Here is a 21,656-nt window from a genome sequence, read left to right as displayed (position 1 = left end):
CTAAGGTTATGTGGACAGCACTTCGGTGGATTGTTTGCACTGTTACCCGTTATGAAGTATTACCCTTGGTGTGCCAGGCTATGTGTAGTATGACACGAGGTCGTGATGTTTTCGACCAATCATCAAGCTAAAGAAATTACGAACGTCGCCGAGCTGATTAATATGCAGCACCTGATTGGCTGAAGTAAACCTCTGGACTATACCGTACATATATATATGCAAAACCGAAAATAGATATAGGTCAAGAAACCGCTTTGGGTATTTGTCATGAAAAGAGAAAATGATGAAACAGGTTTGGTTTAACAACATGATTCATGTTCTTGTTTATATGTTGACCAAAGACACTTTTGATTTGCGATATGTAAATGCGTCCACGAGACCCACACATGTTACGCAGGTGCGTGAGTTGACACAATATGATAGGTATGTGGTCATTTATATTGCGTGACAGGTCGCGCATTGGTTTTCCTTCTTGCGGAAGATGTACATTAACAGGGGTGAATCCCACAATGATGCAGCCTGGATGCAACACTGTACTGACTTGTCCCAGTTTCAGTACGTATTGGAGATAACAATGTACAAGTCATATGTATTTTTGTCAGTATATGGTACCATATTCAATGTAATAAGGGTAGTGATTACAATTCATGCAAAGATCAGGGAAACCAAAACATTTTCGACAATAATGATTTACCAATTAAGGGTATTCTATACTGTAAACAAAATGTCTAATATATCATGATATACACAAGAATATACACTATCAGGCACATTTTCAGTCTTAGATGGTGGACCTGGAAATGGAAACAAATTGGCCTAGAGTTTGGTTTGGGGGAGCTTACTGGAACACATTGCTGAATATGGTCAATGGATGTTTAATATATATCAGAAGTCACTACTAGTACTACTAGGGATGCCACGATATATCGATACATTGATGCAGCGATACCTTTTCTAAGATGAGACAATAATCGATACATTCAACACTGTATCGATATCTAGTTTTGAAAGTATTGGTTTAAATATGTTTATGTATCGTTTACATTTTGCAATGGTATCATGTTTTTTGATGTTATGAGAGTTATAAATGATTATTTTCCATGCACAAAGATGGGAAATTAGAACTTTTAATCTCTGAGAATAAAAATGTTGATCTTTTCATGGACAATTATAAAATATGAAATATTAATGTTCAAAATGAAACTAAATTTTACATAATAATGCCGCCAAAGATATTTATCGTTGATACATATTGAATCGTTGACATGGGTATCGTGATACGTGTCGATTCATGAAACTTATGTATCGTGACATCCCTGGTCACTACTACAGTATAATAAAAAAGCTGTTATTCACAATTCTTTTGTCTGCTTTCGATCTGTCAATGCCTATCAAATAAGTCAAAAGAAAGTTAAGGTTGTTCTATAAAACCATCAATAATTTGACAACTGTTTTCACAGCAATAGACAAACCAGTGGGTTGATAGCTAGAACTCAGATCTTCACAACCTGACATGCAATCAGCAGGTCAAGCATGACCACCAACTAAGACAAATCTTCCAACAATTAGACAGACTGACTAAGTTTAGTTTTACGCCGCTTTTAGCAATATTCCAGCAATATCACGGCTGGGGACACCAGAAATGGGCTTAACACATTGTGCCAATGTGGGGAATCGAACCCGGGTCTTCGGTGACGAGCCAGCGCTTTAACCACTAGGCTACCCCACGCCCCAACAATTAGAGGGATGGGTGACCTACCCCACCCTAAACACAGTAATGTCCACACGGGATCTCAGAATACAGGCTGTCTATGGTGCCATGTTTGTTTAAATAGTAATAGTAATAGTCCGCTTATATGGTGCTCATATCCAGGCACATTACCTGCTCATGGCGCCACGCATACATACTATCCCCGTCATGGGACACCATCCTACTATCCGATACTCTTTCAACTCCATGGGGATCATACAGCCATGCTGCCTGTTAAATGCAAATGAACTAATCACTCACATTGCCAGAACATCCTCACAGGTACCGATTTTTACAGTTGGGTCAACTGAGACAATGTGGATCTAAGTATCTTGTCCAAGGATACTACGCCAAATGTGCCTACCTTGGGACCCAAACCTAGGTGCCTCCACCGATCGAACCCGAGCCTTCAGAATGATAGGCAGGCGCCTTACCACTGCACTATTGTGCTCCACAGGTCAAGGTCAAGGCTTAGTAACTTAATTATGAATGTACATCTTACAAATGACATAGCTTAGAACTGTCATTTCAAATATTGGAGTAAATATGGATTGTGTAAATGAATATCATCAACCCTAATTCACAGCTTATTCTCATTTAACTATGACTATATAACATGGAACTATGCCATTTTAAACTGAATGCCGAGACATTTGAAAATGACCTCAACTCGTGGATAATCTCAGCTACTTAGAGCTTAAAATTGACAAACTTTATGGAGAACAACTTCTTTATTACTAGAGTCGACTTTTTAGATACAGATTCTTGTACCGTTGTCATTCCTGCTTGACAATGGTACCAGAATCTGTATCGAAACGTCACACTCTCGAAAATAAAGAAGTTGTTATCCATAAAGTTTGTCAATTTTGTACGTCCCAGCTTCTAAACTGCCACTCAAAGAAGTTACTGAGACCTTGTTTCTCACAAGGGTTTCACAGAGCCAACTTATCTGCTCATCTATCTAGAGTGGTTATTTTTCTAAAAAAACACCTTTTTTATTTTAATTTAGTATTGAGTGCATATGTGTGTAACTGTGCACAGCAGCTATTTCCTTGACTTGTTACGTGAGCTCAGTGATATAGAATTGATATTCTTTCTTTAATAACAAATTTGAAAAAAACACTGTCAATACTGTATAAATATTAGGCAAGACATGCGTATGTTGTGACATTGAAGGACAACCTATATCTAAGCACACACGCTGAAAAAGCCTGTGTACAGACAGGGGTGGACATAACTTTAAAATTGATAGTGTACTCCGGTACAGTGGCACATGTAAAGTCACGTGCCCTGATAATTTTTCCACTTTACCAACCGTTTTCTTGCTGATTTTTTAGATAAACAACATAATTAACATTGGAACAGGGGTGGAAATAACTTTAAAATTGATAGTGTACTCCGGTACAGTGGCACATGTAAAGTCAAGTGCCCTGATCATTTTTCCACTTTACCAACCGTTTTCTTGCTGATTTTTTAGATAAACAACATAATTAACATTGAAACAGGGGTGGAAATAACTTTAAAATTGATAGTGTACTCCGGTACAGTGGCACATGTAAAGTCAAGTGCCCTGATCATTTTCCACTTTACCAACCGTTTTCTTGCTGATTTTTTAGATAAACAACATAATTAACATTGGAACAGGGGTGGAAATAACTTTAAAATTGATAGTGTACTCCGGTACAGTGGCACATGTAAAGTCACGTGCCCTGATAATTTTTCCACTTTACCAACCGTTTTCTTGCTGATTTTTTAGATAAACAACATAATTAACATTGGAACAGGGGTGGAAATAACTTTAAAATTGATAGTGTACTCCGGTACAGTGGCACATGTAAAGTCACGTGCCCTGATAATTTTCCCACTTTACCAACCGTTTTCTTGCTGATTTTTTAGATAAACAACATAATTAACATTGGAACAGGGGTGGAAATAACTTTAAAATTGATAGTGTACTCCGGTACAGTGGCACATGTAAAGTCAAGTGCCTGATAATTTTTCCACTTTACCAACCGTTTTCTTGCTGATTTTTTAGATAAACAACATAATTAACATTGGAACAGGGGTGGAAATAACTTTAAAATTGATAGTGTACTCCGGTACAGTGGCACATGTAAAGTCAAGTGCCCTGATAATTTTCCCACTTTACCAACCGTTTTCTTGCTGATTTTTTAGATAAACAACATAATTAACATTGGAAACTCAACTGGACACCGGTAAAGTGTGATATACAAATTTGTTTGCCCGACAGAAAAAAAACACTGGACTCGGACGTCGGGCAATGGGTTAATTCCATCCCTGGACAGAGCTGAACTTTGTGCATCAATTGTCTTGTCTAGTTTGAAATATGCACCACAGACAGCAACTCCTGTACTTTTGATAAAGATTTCTACTAAGAGGAAATGAATGTCATCAGGAATCTAAATCCATTAATTAGCCAGCAGTATTTAACACCATTGGCCAAATTCAAATAGTCTGTAGTTTTGGATAAGCAGTTTATGACAAAAACAACTGGTCCCTCTTGATTTTCATTAGTCTGGGACTAACAGTCCGGCGGCCATGTCTATCATTGGCCACAGTTAGTCTAATGTTATTGGTATTCAATGGGCAAGTAGAAGTTTCAGGAGTTTTAGTGGATATCCCGATATCTTACTATTCAGCCTTGTGCAAGTTTCAGGACTGCACCTAATGCTGTCATAAATATTTTTAAGTTTATAAGGACATTACTAAGGTTAATATTAAACATATTAAAAAGTTACAAATCTCTCTTCCCCTGCACACACTAATGGCCCCCTCCATTGTTTCTACACTGGCGACATCACCTTCCATCATGTTCCGCCCCAGCTGACAGGTAGTCAGTCACTCAGGCAGTGATCCAGGGAAGAGGTGGAGGTATCTGACATAACCATTAACGCATAACAATTCGGACTGGCCAGCTCAACCCAACCTGTCCAGCCCGTTCAAGTGGGTCTTGTGACTGCACCTGAACAAGCACACACCGCAATGGATATGATAAAGATCAAAAGCGAAAACACTGGATACAACCAAAGTGTCAGATAGGTTCAGTTTGTTGGACAATGACTTATCCTAAAGGCTTTTGGTGATAATGAAAAAGACAGGTATTAAATAATGATAAGGAAAGACTGTTTAATAAAAACCTAACAAAAAAAGTATCCTATTAACAGGTAATAATAAGAGGAAACGTAATCCCATATGCTCCCTCAAAATAACAGGACATGTCAGGGACAACTGACAATATATACATCAAGTGGAACATTTCAAAAGATAGGTATTCATTTCAGGAGAGAGTTCTGAATAAAGGGATTCCAGGAAAAATATGAGTTAGCAGGACAAACTTCTGATATATGCCCTGGTAGTTGCAGGGCTCGATTTAAGATATGTTAACCTACTTGCACCGGGTGCAACCTAAGATAAAAACCTAGTTGCACAAGCCAAATTCCAGTTGCACTGCCTTTATTAAAATATGTAATGAAAGAAATATGCTCTTGAATTATGTACATATTGCATTCAGAAGTTTACCCACTAAAAAATTGACTTGCACTTGGTGCAAGTTAGACTAATAACTAGGTTGCACCTTGTAATATTCGGTTGCACCAGTGCAAGTAACAAAGCAATAAATCGAGCCCTGAGCTGGTATACAGCAGTCTGCATCTAGCCACTAGCCTGAAGCCCAGATCTAGTCTGGTTGGGCTGAACTTTGTGGAAACCTCGGCCAATACTTGTCCACATATACTGTTTCCCCAAGGATAAACAAAAGGCAGAGCGACAGTATTTCAAAATGGGCATACAATAACACATTCCAAATTGCTATGTCAAGTTTTCATGCATATGATTTTTAAAGACTCAAAGAGCACAGTTATTTCACTTAACTTCAACATGAAATAGAAACTAAACACCACCAAGTGTTAAAATCAATTGCTGTTATAAAAGAACAGCAGGGCACCAAACAAAAAGGGCAGGGCACTGCACCCTGCTAAAATGCCCTCGGGAAACACCAACATAAAAACACTAAATTCTACTGACAATGAAGCTGAAAACCAAGTTCATGCCAGTACCTTTCTGGCTGTGGAGGAAAATTGAAAACTACTGGGATGGTTTAATAATTTCACACTATTTTGAAATAATCTGTATAGGTGAAATGTAAGTTCTTCTAAACTTACACCAGATGAACTGCATGATGAAGCAGATATCCTATACATGATGCATATATGAAATGTCTGTTCACAAGAAAGGAAAGGAAGGCTATTATTATCGGGTTTCCTCGTAACATGCTTAACACGGCTCTCAAAACGAGTAACCTTCTGCCCTGTAGAGAGGTGACAGAAGGTACAGAGGTAATGGGATAACGAGGTAGACCACAACGTCATGGCAACACAAAGGAAGCACTATATCTACAGGAAATGACAAGAATGAAAGGCAAGCTAGCATGCCTTCAGCAGACAGTGACCAGTGAGACCCCACACTGGTTTACCCTCGTTGATGATACAATATGCTTTATCATCCACTCAGATCTACATGAGTGAGTAAATAAACATCATTATGAATCACAAGTGTTGAAGATTTCAAGAGCTCCACAGCATAAAAACATGTATCACTGTGAGGTGATACAACCATCCACTCTCCTACCCAGAGTTCCATGCGGCAAGCCAGCATAGTATCTTTGCCACAGGCCAGAAAAATGATTCGTCACATCTTGCACCGTCCATTCAATATAATTTACATATTTCTTTTATTTTTGACGAGTCTACACAACTAATTAAACATCTTTGATAGAATGGTTTAGTTTCATTGAGAAAATATCCTAAAACATGTAACACTATTTCGATTTGCGTAGTGATCCTTTGTTTACATAGGTTGCACGGCTCCACGTGCTGTCATCGAAGCCGACGGAGGGCAAACGATGCACCCAGTTTGATATCTAAATATGTACTGTCATAGACCTAACTGTCACAGTTGTGGAAGAATATATATGTAACAATGTTAAACATTATGAAGAGAGCACCGAAAAGCTTTCGTGAGTCCAGTCTATTCTTATTATGAATATGCGCGTTTGATTACAAACAAGAGAAAAGTCCGGTCACGTGATATGCAAATTAGCCTGTGGCAGTGATGTTATGTTAAGTCATCGCTGTGCCAGCTAAGTCATCGATGTGCCGGAGTGTGACAACCATCACAACTGACTTAAAGGTCACATGCAACGTAAAACACAACTTTGCAGATTCTGATACCTTTCGGTATGGACTTACCGAAACAAAGCGTCAAAAATGCAAATTCAACTTATAAAGTTGAAAAATAACGCGATGAAAAAAAACGTGCGAAATCAGAGTTCAAACGTTTCACTAATTTTCCCCAGACTTTTCTGGGGAATACGGTTACAACAGCTGGGCTGCGCTCATAGCACGTGCGCAGTGAAATAGGTTCTTCGCGCAACTTGGAAGCCGGGCTGTCTGGTGAATACTTTCGGTGAAGGCTTTGGTGTGAGCCATTTTATAATGTTTTGTTGATATCTCACAGTAGCGAGCTTTTATATGTTATGACAGTAAATAAACTCTTTTATAATTTCATTTGTCTATTTCACCACACGTTCTTCTTACCGAGTCACTTTCTCAGTTAGATACTTAAAAGCAATGTCATTATTTAGGCGTTGACACAATTTCTAACTGTGATATAGATATGTCGCTTATAATTTTGTTTATTTGTTTTTCAATAAATCAATAATGCGATATTATATGTCATGAATAAGTTGATAATTTGGTCTCTGTGTTTGTGAATTATGTTTGATTTTTGATTGGTTATACATGTGACCTTTAATGTTTTATGATGTCACAATAGTAATGACATCATTGATGACATCATCATGATCATGGTGACCATGCTAGCTTAAGGATACATTATTGAAAAAAGAAGACGTTGCTTTATCTTCATCAGCAATCCAGAAGTGTAGATGATAAAAAGATAATTACAGCCATGAATCTTTCTGATCTTATCGGACTTGTGTCACAATTTGTGTATATTCTTTGTTGACACACTTGAGATATGCTGACACTTGTTTCATTAACGTACACACTTGTGTATTATATTATAGTGAATATGTAGGTTTTAAAACCATAAACATAAAACAGCAGGGATCACTTTGAGATTACATTCCACAACACCATCACACTGGAATGGGGGATCTTGCATTGATTGAAATCTCACCCAAATAGATCTCATTCAAACCTAGCTTAGTATGGTTTTATACAGCATTTATTCCCAGGGCCACAGATAAGGGGCGTACAGGCGTAATGTACGCCTCAAAATCAATTAAGTACGACATAATATAAGATTTCAAGCGTATCGTGTACGCACATACATACCTTTGTACGTCTAACATTGAATTTCCGTGCGTATCGTGCAAATGGAAATCTATTTCGGATAAATACTCAGAGCTCCAGATAAGATTTAGCTCATGTGGGTACTGTACCCACTGTATTTTTTTTGATTGGGTATTATGAATGTAGAGTGGGTATTTCATTTTCCGTTACCCACTGCTTTCAAATATGTGCGTATTTCAGTCATTTTACTAACCTAAGGTATGTTCTGCCTTATGTCATACCTAATCAAAACCAAAACCTAAATATAATGGAAATGATTTCATAAAAAAATCACTCATCCTATACTGACAGTACAACACTTGTCCAATACTAACAGTACAACTTGATAGCAAATCGATGTCTTTTTTATTACGCAAGCGTTTTTTATAAATATATTTCGTTCGCATTTGTTTTAAACTTTTTGCGTATCTAACATTTTTAATGCGTAATTGGTACGCAACAATTATTTTTCAATGCGTAATTGGAAATTTTCTATGCGTTTTTTACCTGGATACGCAACTTATCTGGGCCTCTGAATACTTGTCAAGTTTCTTTTGCGAAACACGATTTGACACATGAGGAAACCCCGACAGTAGGAATTACTTGCGTTGCCATGCAATGATATGCGTCACTATTTTTCGATTGGCTAAAAACTACACTGTTCCTATTTATATCCAGTCAGACCTGACATTTCACGCATCACATGGTCGCTCAGTTATTTCTCATGTCTTCAAATACAAATACATGGTTGGAAATAGTGATCGATGAATCGTCCAGACAAACCACATCACCAACTCACTCACACAAAAACATGTCAGTACTCCTTCAAAATTCTCAGTACACCTCCACTTGCAATATGATGTGTAAGTACACTCGCACTCCCCAAAAGTTATCTGGAGCCCTGTATTCCAGTATTATCACATCATGAGACACCAGAAATATTGTCTTCAAACATGTGCCCATGTGAGAATCAAACCCTGGTCTTCAGTGTGATGAGCAAACACATTAATCACAAGGCTGTCCCACAGCCCACTCAAATCCAGCTACGCACTTGTCATAAAGATCATGCCATTTAGTATTCATCAAACAAACATTGACAACACAAAATAGTTTTCCAGGACTAACTAGCACATTAATAATGATATACTACTCCAAAGAAGTAAAGGAACATCAAATTTCATTTTTTATACGACTGTCAACAATTTGTCAGGAATTTACATTGTGGGTTTTCTAACTTCTTTTGAACAGTATACATCAGCACTATAAAACATTCACGTGAGCCCCTGGATCATGCATATATCACCTATTAGGTTGTGAATGATACTAGTTACTACCCTAATAATATATGAAATATATGTTCCAAATGATTTTGTGTTATAATCTGAATTAATCCAATACTATGGAGTACACTCTCTACTACATGTAAAATGTAAATCTATACACATCTACTAGAATACTAGAATAAATGTAATATCCATATTTTCTTAAAGATTGTGATCCTGCTACAATTGAAAAGGCTCATTTGTTCTGTCACATAAGAGATTTTCTCGCATACAGACTATTTTCCATGTAAATAATCACTTCATTTCTACAGCCTTCCTGAATGACACAACAGTGTTCTAGACCAAACACTGGACAAAAGGCAGCAATTTACTCTTTACCATTGTTAGCTATGTTAACAACTCCTAACAGCTTTTCACATTTCCAGTTTCTGCCAATTACTGCACAGGTCATCACTCTAGAGGAAGAGGGAGTAGAATTACATGGAAATAAAAAGACTAAATAACCTGCCCTGACCCTACAACCTGGCCCTGGTAACCACTCTGCCGAAACCAGACCTATTAATATAACAGTCAGATCAAGCTGGAGTACCCCTTCAAAGGACAAACACATATGAACACCTAGCTAGATGCAAGCAAGACTCCACATGTCCCACCGACACATCAGGTCCCACAGTCATCGTGGAAGGGTATCACGTTACGCTCCCTCGACACACCTATGACAGCTCAAATGCTGTAAAATTAGGTGTAGATTGTAAAAACGGTATCAACAATGACTCACACTCAGAGGCATGTGTTGTAGTTTCAGAGTAAACAACATAAAGAGAAGCTTATCATTTTGAACTTGATTTCCTTGCTGTTTATTAACATTTCAGCTTTCATAATTATTTTAACCTTTTGTCAAAACACAAAAAATCACCATGATGAGAAAAACTGCCTGATTCATGCAATTACAGGAATCGACATGGGTGGCAGTTTGGAACAAAGTTACAGCCATCTCAGGGACAAAATAAAGATGTTGTAGCTCATCTGATTTCATACTGATAATCTGCCACATCTAAACAGTGGCACAGTCAACAAGAATCTATAAAAGTAAGTAATATAAGTAATATAAGTTTTGACACATGGTATGAATATAGTGTACACAGCGACTTTATCATTCGAATGCTGGGCACATATGTGTTAAGCCCATTCTTTTCTTGGTCAAAATACCAACTTTCAAAAAAACTCAGTCTGGTCTGAAAACTATGAAAATGCAAACATGATGTGATGTGATAACACAACATTTAGAAACCGCTTTGTTTGGTCAAAAATACATTTTCATTATGGCCGACATTGCAGCCATGTTTAGAATCAAATCTGACAAACAGTTTACACAGATCATCAGATGGCATCATTTGGATAACCTATACAAAGGTTCTTTGGACTTTGGTTCCATAGATGTCCAAATTCAAAAGTTTATGACAGACCCCAAGGATGGATGACAATCAACATGATAAGGTGCCAAAGGTTCATTCAGTAAAACAATGATTCGGTCATTCTCTTCCCACAGAGGTCACTTGTCATATCTTCCTACAAACCTCTGTTCTAATCCGACCATATTTTCCATTTCTCATAAAATCCCTTAGCGGAAAAAAATCGCAACACGAATTATCTCCCTTCTTTCTATCCAATCAGAACACGTGTTACATCGACTTAGATCCAACTCGGCTAATACAAGCAAATGTGGGACCACAAATATCTCTCCTCACATTTAATAGTTAGCTTGTCTGTTGTCAACAAGGGCGATGGAGAGCCATTGATCCGCCATTACTTGACTGTGTTCTGTCTAGAAGAAACGTTTGTGCATCGGGCAGGGGAAGAGGTTCTAGTTTTCTCGAAGCATACAGAAACTATCAGGGCCATGCGAATGATCACTTTTGAAACAACATTGCTGATTGCACAACTAAATCTGATTGCAACCAATCACGAATCCTGAACACTCGCACCATGAAAGGGCCGTATTAGAACAGAGGTCCGTAGGAAGATATGACATGTAACCTCTGTGGGAAGAGAATGCGATTCGGTTAGATTCATCGAAAATCAAATCTGACACCTTTGTTTCAAATTTCGATAACCATTATATTTCAATTATTTCCACACAGCTAGAACGAACTTTTGACTCTAACTCAGTTTCGAGCACCGAAATAAGCCGAAACTTGATTGGTTGATGCCAGGCTATTTATCCAATGAGAAATGTTGTTAGTAGACATCGCCAAGTTTATGATGGATTTCACACTAAAAAAGCCAACTCTGAGAGTTAAATGAAATCTGATGCTTTTATTTGTATGAAGAGCCGAATCAAATCGAAGGTCCAATATAGAAAATCGAATCGAGGTCTGGGCGATTCATTGCAGCCCTAGTAAATCATATTCACGTATATATTCACATTTTAGTGTCCTTCTCTGGCAAACTTAATACCTAAGTTACAAAGCAACTTGACAGAAAGCGCCTCGGGTAAAAAACAGAAGCTGCCCACACACCCATGTGAAACTAAGCAAAACAGCATGTACCACAACTGGTTCTTTCATCAGTGAAATGCAAGTCAAAACTACAAAGCCAAACAATTTGAATATTATGAGCTGTGACATTTTTATTGTCTATTTGGGAATTATTACAGATATATTTTGGCAGACTTTGGACTGAATATTGGCCTCTGAACAGGCCTCGACAAATCCCTACTTGAGTTATTTCGACATGAATAATTTGTATAGCGACATATATTTAGCTGCACCATAACAGGAACAATTACAAACAGCAGCAGAAATAAGCAGCTTCCCAAACCATTCTATTTAATGTATAAGTGAGAGGGGTTTTGCAATTATCACTCTATCTGACTACAAGTTAATCAACATGACCTATAAATAAATCTGTTTATCATCATGCATCTGGTGTGATGCTGTAGAGCGATGAAGCCTTCCAACAGAGATAAAGACCAACAATCAACCCTGGTCATGGCGATAACAGTGGCTACTGTCTCCAGACCTGGCTCAACTCCACATGACGTAACCACTACACACAGATAGGAAGGAAACTATTACATTGCAACACTGTAGGCACTGATTATCAGTCACTGTGCTTTTATGTCACAAAGAGAATTGGACTATACCATGGTTAACATAGATTCAGCTTCGCCACTGATGGGACACCTAGGTACGGAAGGTGTCTCTAATGAACATAAGCCAACATGTGTCAATATGTCTGTATATATTGACAATGTCAGTACCAGCTGAAGAACATGTTGTTTATGCCTGTCACACAATCAGACGCTCCTATGAAACTGGAAATAGATGACTATTAAAACCAATGAAAAGTGTAAGATGGAAAGTGATAGAGTGAGTGAGTATGGTTGTACACCACTTTTAGCAATATTCCAGTAATAACTCGCCGACACCAGAAATAGGGTTCACACATTTTCCCTATGTGGAGAATCAAACCCCGGGTGTTCGCCGTGACAAGCCAACACTTTTACTACCAGGCTACCCTACCGCCCAGACAGTGATAAAGAAAGCTATGCAAAACACACTCCTGAACACAACCATTGGTTTCACCCATGTATGGGTAATGCATGACACTTAAAGGCAATGTGGACATAACATGGTTTACTCCAGATGCCACAGAGCTGCTCTCTTGGAAGTTGAAAACATTATTTTAATACTTTTCATCTCTTATCTGCACACCCATGAAGATACAGGTTAGAACTGGTCTTCAGCAACCCATGCTTGTTGTAAGAGGCGTCTAACAAGATCGGGTGGTTAGGCTGACTTGGTTGACACATGTCATCGTATCTGATGCTCATGATGTTGATCACTGGATTGACTGTCTAGACTCGCTTATTTGCAGACCGTCACCATATAAGCATATAGCTGGAATATTGCTGAGTGCAGTGTTAAACAACCAGCCAGATCCTTCAGCAATGACACTCAGTATAGCAATACTGTCATGTTGCTCTGTCCTATCCAACAATGAGACATGTGCAGCAGTGGGCATGTATACCTCCATGTGACATGATAACATACACACATAACACTGTTAATCCACATGTACATACATCACAATCTGGAAACAAAGGCTGAAGTAGCATTATACCTGTCACAATGTGCCTAAGGCATGGCCTTTCTTCTCTTACCACATAGGTCACTGTGACACTTCCACCCACATAAGCTCCTTTCGAAGTTCATAGCAAACATTTATTCTGATACATCAAAACACTGAATAGGTTTAGCATAATGCTTTACCTTACCCTTCTTTATTTATATTTGATAACTGCATATTTCTATTTGTGTACATCTAACATCCCCCAGTTCAATATATCTGTTTCAATATTCCAGACATATAGATATATGATAGCCGACTGCAAGTAATCAATTCTCGTACAAACAATCCAGCGGTTGACTTGATTATAGCGCTGATCTACAGAATTAGGAAATGATGACATTCATCAACGAAATCAGAGATTCTGACAACCCAATCTCATTAGTCGAATCCGAGAACAACCATGGGTTGCTGAAGACCAATTCCAACCCAGATCTTCACAAGGCCCCGGGTTCAGTATGACTCACATTCCTATCACTGTCGTATTTTTCCAAGTTGCACACAGCAAACATTTCAGTCAAATACATGTAGTAAAAAAATTGTTTACCAGAATTTCTCCTCAGTGCTAACTTACACTTAACTCTGAATGATGAAATAGCCTTGGATATGATATATCTTGTTTATAGAACTTTTGGGGACAAACACATACTTTAATGTTTCCAACAATTTAAAATATTGAATAAGTCACAGCATCTAGAATAATAGGTCTGTCATCAAAAACTGAGACAAAAACAAAGACTTAATAGAACTTTTGTGGGCAAACACATACTTAAATGTTTTCAACAATTTAAATTATTGAATAAGTCACAGCATCTAGAATAATAGGTCTGCTGTCAAAAACTGAGACAAAACAAAGATGGGTTTAGGGAAATTCATTCAAACATAAATGAATGAAACTGCCAAGTAATAGCTTGAAAGTTTGTAAATGCTTAGGCTACAATAGTAATGATGAATATTAACTCACATCCACAAGGTCAATTCTCTGTGCAATGCTGTCCAGGCACTCCTGGCCTGTACTATCAGATGACAGGGTACATTCCAAGAATGAACTATCCAACAGGTACACACCAACTATGAATGAATTCTTCGATGATATGTCATAACGACGAGTCCGTTTCGGTCTCCACTTGAATGGCATTTTATAAATCCAAAATGTCACAATTCTTCATAAAAAGTTGTTCTGAAATAAATGGAAATATTGTTGGGTATTTTGTCTAAAGATATTAAATCAGGGTGTGGCGCTGAGTGTGAGAGCAGTCACTTCAGCTCTGACCTAAATCATATGGTATACTGTAAACAAATGATAACATTATGGCACATACATCACAAATTGACAGCGTAAAGATAAAAAAGCTGACATCCATTTAAAAGTAACTTAAATATGTATAAATAATAATAAATATATTTAATATATAACTTATACAAATTAGTTTCTGAATAACATTACTTATTGATTAAGTTACATGGAAATAGATAGACTCTACTTGTTAATAAAATTATATATATATGTTAAGTAAACACATGAAATATAGAGGTGTAAAGAGACATGACTGTAATGAGACATTACTAACTTTAAGATAAAACATTACGCGTGGTTCCGGGGGCAAGTGTACACCGATAATCCTTTTTAACACTGTCACCGATGTACTCCACTTCAAGCGAAACCTCTGCTGACAAATGATTTTGGTGGTGTTATTTTTACAATTGTGTATTTCCAAACAGAGGAGCAAGCGGTTTTTCTATCTTCCCACGATGATCTAAATACGTGGGGAAGACCGCCCTCATCGTTGTTGCTGCATGTGTCATCACAAACCGTGATGTCTCATAACGAGGACTGTATGTCCATGTTTTGTTGTCAACCCAAGTCAGAAAAGTGGTTTGACATCACATTTCCCTCACAACTATTTCTATCTACGGAACAGGTGCGCGTCGCAGGAGGATCTCTCCTGGGCGTAAAATGACTTTGCGAATCTTTCGCAAATATTTTATAGAGTAGTGACTGATCAACAGTGGCATTCGAAAATTTCTTTGCTTTCTTTTTAAATCACTTACGTCGCTGAAGTTTTGTTGTGTAAATTGCGGTCCTCTTATTGGTGACTAATCACGGGATTGTCACCAAAATACGTCGCAGAGAATTTATGAATTAAAGGAGTGTTGTGATATCAAAGTCATTGGTTGAGACTCAGTCATTTTGCTGTTACAGCTCTAAGTATGGTACTAGATGTCTTTGAGGGTCATGCCAAAATGGTCATACAATTAAAAAATGCTTGTGATAGTATTTTCCTTAATTCTGCAAAACATTGAATTATGTAAACAAGTGAACAAGACCCTCAACACCTATTTCTTACATTTCGATAACCACTGACACATTGTGTGCGCGTATGTGCGTGCGTGTGTGTGTTATTATGTCGGTGTTCGACTTGACAAAAGAGGGGAAAGGAGCAGAAGGACGAACGATGCCGTTGTAACCCGCTCCCATTTCGTGGCGGGGGTCTGGTCATGCAGAGAATACCAAATATGTGTGTCATTTAGAGTGAACAAGTGATTCTGAATTTACGCCACAAAATCACGGCGGGAATCAACAGAAATGACCTACACACATTGTACCCATGTGGGACTCGAACCCAGTCTTCCCCATGACGAACCACCGGGTTACTCCAGCGCCCAGTATCATTTTGAATTGTTTTGTAAATAACTACTATGTACTAGTGTTGGGAATTGGTTCAAATCTCATAATTGATGATTGATTCATTACGTCCGATCAATCATCGAAAATAATTGGTTAGCGTCATTTATGAAATTTGTTAATGTACATAAAAATAAGGAAAAAACATGTAGTTCTTTTAGGGGTTTTTTTTGGCAAAATTTCACATCTTTAAAGGATGACTAGTATGTTGGGAACATACATTTCTTGGAATCTTTAAGATAAATTCAATCATGACTTGAAACGAGCTTGCAGTGCTTGCGAAATGTAACAGACAAAACCAACCATGTGAAAATTATTGTTTATGAAAACAAGTGTTCCAGAATTGTTTGTGTTCGATTATGAGAAATTATGATCGATTGCTTGGTCGTTTAGTCACTACGACCAATCTTCGATTATTTCAATTAATCGGACCACCACTAATATGTACTGTACAACGCAATATACATAACGCTAAATGTAGATGTTAATTAAATTCCATCTGTAACAGTTTCGACCAGGTTTTGGGGGGTAGGACTTTTAATTATAGTGTCAAACAGATCGTCAGAAACCTAATTGCATTCTTCTTCGATTTTTGGTGTGAAAGGTAAAATTGTTTTACTCCACTTTTAAAATAAGGTGGCTTGATTCATTTTCTATTTACAATACCGCATTTTCAAAACTGCAGCAAGAAGCAACTAACATTATACGTTGCCTTACATTGTTTCAGTGAAATGTTATAATCCACAAAAGTGTTTTCGAATATATAAAGAAAGGTTTTGATGAAAGGTGTATTTTGCCCCAAAGATCTGATGAAGGGTGTATTTTGCCCCAAGCAAATCATTTTGCCTACAGTTTTACCTTTGTGAATGTTAAAAAACATCATTGTGTCATATAAAAATAATAACAAGAAAAGAAAACACTTTCGTATATTATACCAACTATCTTATATCTCCTTCTTTTTGACCTTGACGTCTCAAAATCGAAATAACATTCAGAACAGTGGCACTTTCGCACATATTTTAATATTTTAAATATTTTTATTTCTTTTCCTACCCAATAGGGTGGGCACATCTAATGAGACAATATACCCATATATGGTCTCTGCCAATGGATGTAGTATTGCTCTTTTACCACAAGAAAAAACACTACTCTAATCATTCATATCGAGCTGTATTGAAAGCTCAGAATAGGGGCCAAATTTTACAATTAAATAACACATAACTGACAATGCACCATTGCAACTGTGTATCGCGCGTGTGACTTCCTTGCACTGTTCACTGCCACCTTTATCAGTAAAAACGTGTAGTTCATATTTGACCACCAACTGATTCAAAAGTGGCGACAGGAAACTAAATGTATTAAATTATATGTAATATGTTGTAAAGAATATAGATTACTTGTTTGACAGTGACGTAAATGGGTTAGGCATTTCAGATATTTAACAAGTGTCGCATCATGTAAATTTGATAAAAGCTAGACTGGAATGATATGACAAGCCCCAGTGACATGAATAATCTCATTCTGGTCCTGAAGTTCTTGAGATCAAGTATAACATCGATCTACTTTGAATTGAAGTCGTAAAATAGCGCAGAGCGCATGCGCAATGGAGATGGCGGTTTAGGGTGCGAAATTCGAAAGCCCAGTGTATTCAAGAAAATAAGGGTTAATCCGGCGTAAGTTTTGAGTTATCATATACATGATATATATGGCAATATTTGAACAAGTTGTAATATATCTTTCTTTGAAAATGTGTAATGAGATTGCGTCTTCAATATCGCGTTATTTTGATGATTTGAATAATGTTTGGGGCCAATGTTTGTTTTCATTTCATTCAAATGGTTTCAGCTGGTTTTCCATTTTGACACAAATCGTGTTTTGCTACGCTATCAACTTTCTCGTGTAGTATGGGCGACAAGGCGTTGATGTTGTATCATTAGATGTCTAGTCAAGTCTGTATGGTGCCAAGCCTCTGGGGGTGTTTTTTTTTACTCTTTCGTAAATTTGAATTTGCTTTCAGAGACACAGGCATGATCCAGAATATATTACTTTTTACCATATTTTCAGAATGAAATTTGACAAAATTTATCTGGAAATACAAGTGCACCATGGACATGATTGATGTTAATGATTGAACAAATCTCTGAAATCAGTATTTAGTCAGTCAAACATATTATAGTTCAACAGGTACGATTTTTGATGGATAGACAACTTATATCAATGGATTTGTGACATTTTGGTGTAGATGCTGGTAATGATAAGAGTTCCTCCCGTTCCCCCCCCATCCTAAATAATATTTATAAATTAATATATGCTAAAATTATTTACAAAACCTAACACTACAATTACTAGAGAACTCACCAAAGTAACTAAAAGCTCAAAAATTAATTACAATGTATAGGGTCGAACCATGTTGCGTTACCTCTGTTAATCTGCAGAAGAAAGACGTAGGGGGAACGGAAGGAACTCTTTCTGACTGGACTTATTTCTGAAGACTGTTGTTTGTATGTAATTACTTTCCAGATAACTTAATGACATAATAAATGGAGTTTGGCTTTTTGTTTCCCTTTCTGCAGGTAAGCCAGGATGAGTTGGGTAGCAGATGAATGGAAGGACGGGCTACCCCCAAGGGCTCTACAGAAGATCGAACAGCTAGAAAAACAGTTTGAACGCATTAAAAAAGAGAGAGAACAGAAGCAGTTTCAGTTAGAGAGTTTGGAACAGGTGTGTATTATGTCCCATCTTCTATGAAACTAGTAATTTTGTTGTTCCGTCATGCAGATTCAAAATTAACAATGTGAGAGTAGGAGACTCATCAAACTGAGACAGGATTAGGTATTTACTTATGCCCTGACAGTGACATCCTGATCATAAGGTACATGGCAACTCTGTATCTGTTTCTTAGAAAATTCCAATGATTTTCAAATTGTGCAATGGCAGTGGTAGCTGCCTTGTTTTACAATAGCCAAGCTAGTAACCTGTTACAATGAGACATTTTCTTTGTCCTCATAAGTCACAAGTGTTTAGGGGCAGTGGGGTAGCCTAGTGGTTAAAGCATTGGCTCATCACCAAGGCCTGGGTTGATTCCCACATGGATGCAATGTGTGAAGCCCATTTCAATTGTTCCCTGCTGTGATATTGCTGGAATATTGCTAACAGCGGCGTAAAACCCAACTCACTCACTACAAGTGTATAATTTAGTGGCATCTTCACTGTTTCATATGCATCCTATTTGAAGCTTGAGATTGTTTAAAAACAAATTTGCTTCGGTATTTGTGCTTTGATTTGTTTTGTGTTTGTTTATTTGATGTGTGGCAGCTTTTAATGTTTATAATTTTGATGACACCAATTTCTCAATAAGACTTGACAGCAGCCCAAGTGAGTTGGCACTCCACCTGAGAAAAATCATTGGGAGGGAGCATAGCACAGGGTTTGTCAGAAGCGAAAATAACGTGTTTCAGGGACGGTGTGACAAACTACATTTTCAAATATATTTTGAATATCAGCAATTGTCATTGTCACTGTTGAAAAAAGATTTATGTGTTGTTTTGTAATGAACAGGCATTACAAGCTCAGAAGCGGAAAACTGAGGAGGAAAAGAACCAACAAGGTGTGCTTAAACGTGAAGCACAGTCTTTGTCTGAAACATGTGAGGATTTAGAGAAGAAGAGGCAGAAACTTGCCCAGGATATTCAGACAAAGACCAACCATGTGTCATGTCTTGAAGGCCAATTGTCACATGCTAAACAGTCACTGGATGCAGAGACTAACAAGGTAAAAATGAAATGAGTAAAAGATTGTTATGGATATAGATAACTGATTCTTACATTGGCAACAACATTTAGTAGGAATGCACAATATAGCTTTGAGGTAACTGAACCTGTTATGTCAATCTCAAAATAAGTTTTAAGTGACACAGGGGTGGAAATAACCCATTGTCCGAGTCCAGTGTTTTTTTTCTGTCAGGCAAGCAATTTGTATATCACACTGTACCGGTGTCCAGTTGACTTTCCAATGTTAACTATGTTGTTTATTGTAAAAAATCAACAAGAAACCGTCCGGTATAGACGAAAAATTATCAGGGCAAGTGATTTTACATGTGCTACTGTTCCGGAGTACACTAGCAATTTTAAAGTTATTTCCACCCCTGTGACAATACCTTTTCTCGAATGTAAGAGCTGTAAATCAATTTCACTTTCCCTTTCATTTTTTTATCTTATGTGGCTGGAGCAATTTTAATGGTTCATCAGTTTCTGTGGAGCATGTATCGTACATGACTCCTGACGCTGTTAGCGCTTTGTGCACACTTTGGTGTGGAGTTTAGCACGATATAAGATTCCATATTATTATTATTACTACTGCTGCTGTATCGATGGTGTAGTTGGAAAGAGCCCCCACCAAGAGAGTGGCAGGTCTGAGGTTCGATCCCTGGCCATGTCATACCATAAGACTTTTGATGATTTTACGTGTTTGTCTGCCTGGCAATCAGCATTAAATGGATAAAACAGTCTTAGTTTAGTTTGAGTTGAGGCATCCATGTTAAATTACGTGATGGTATGTCAGTGCACTATGTATGCAATCAGACAGAAACAGGTAGACACTGACACACTCACATTTAATACCCATGTAATCCCTCCTAAGGTTAAGACCATTCCTGCTGTTTCTTTCAGGTGTCTCAGCTGAAGACAGAGCTAGACCACGCCCAACATGAACATCTTGAAGCTGTGAAGAAGTTTGAGAAACTAACATCAGACCACAATCGTCTGCAGGAATTCAGCAGCCATCAGAAGAAACAACTGGAGGACCGTATCCGTTCACTGGATGCTGATGTACGACAGGATGGGCAAAGAATAGGAGGTGGAGGGGGTGGGAAACAAGTTCCCTCGCCTACCGCCGTACAACCCAGTGTGTCAAATGGTGTGTTTACATTATGGGTTATTTCCCACTTTGCTTTTTGTCCAAATATTACTAGATTATTGCGTGAAGGTATTGTCATGGTTTTTCACTTCTCCTGTCTGTACTTACAGCTGAAGTAAGTGCACTGAAGAATCAAATAGCAGAGCTGACAGCACTGAGACAGAAGGATCAAGATGATCAGAAAAAGCTGCAGGATGAACTCAAGGCTTTGCAGTCACAGGTACAGCTGGTTATTGTTACCAGGACTGATAATCGCTGTGTCAATCAATAATAACGCTTATGGTCATTTCTAGTCAAATACCCACGCTAGCTTAACTAACATCCGCAAGTGATGTTGTCAGCACGCATCAATTGTTAACGCTTAGCAAGTTACATTTGCAACGCCTTTGATCATCAAGTATCCTATCGCCTTACGCTTCCGGATCGCTATATGTTTTGATTGCCCATTACAATTCCCGCTTATTAAGTGCTGAAAATGCGAAAATCCATGAGAAGCATCCTGAATGATAACAAGGCGC

The 21,656-nt window shown here is 37.8% G+C and overlaps 1 protein-coding gene across 1 annotated transcript in view; it reads left to right on the top strand.

Annotated features, from left to right (window-relative positions):
- Positions 1–17,784: 17,784 nt before the first annotated feature.
- The window catches only part of LOC124253443 (centromere protein F-like), a 29,268-nt gene continuing 25,396 nt past the window's right edge, over positions 17,785–21,656 (top strand). The window contains exons 1-5 of the mRNA XM_046687220.1: positions 17,785–17,897; positions 18,798–18,945; positions 19,783–19,995; positions 20,892–21,138; positions 21,249–21,358. Coding sequence (XP_046543176.1) covers positions 18,808–18,945; positions 19,783–19,995; positions 20,892–21,138; positions 21,249–21,358 — 708 coding nt within the window. The 5' untranslated portion in view covers positions 17,785–17,897; positions 18,798–18,807. The remainder of the gene's footprint in view (positions 17,898–18,797; positions 18,946–19,782; positions 19,996–20,891; positions 21,139–21,248; positions 21,359–21,656) is intronic.

Source organism: Haliotis rubra, unplaced genomic scaffold, assembly GCF_003918875.1.
Source record: "Haliotis rubra isolate DU_JTF1 unplaced genomic scaffold, ASM391887v1 Scf1141, whole genome shotgun sequence".
Classification (NCBI taxonomy): domain Eukaryota; kingdom Metazoa; phylum Mollusca; class Gastropoda; order Lepetellida; family Haliotidae; genus Haliotis; species Haliotis rubra.
This window is presented reverse-complemented; position numbering and strand designations above follow the sequence as displayed.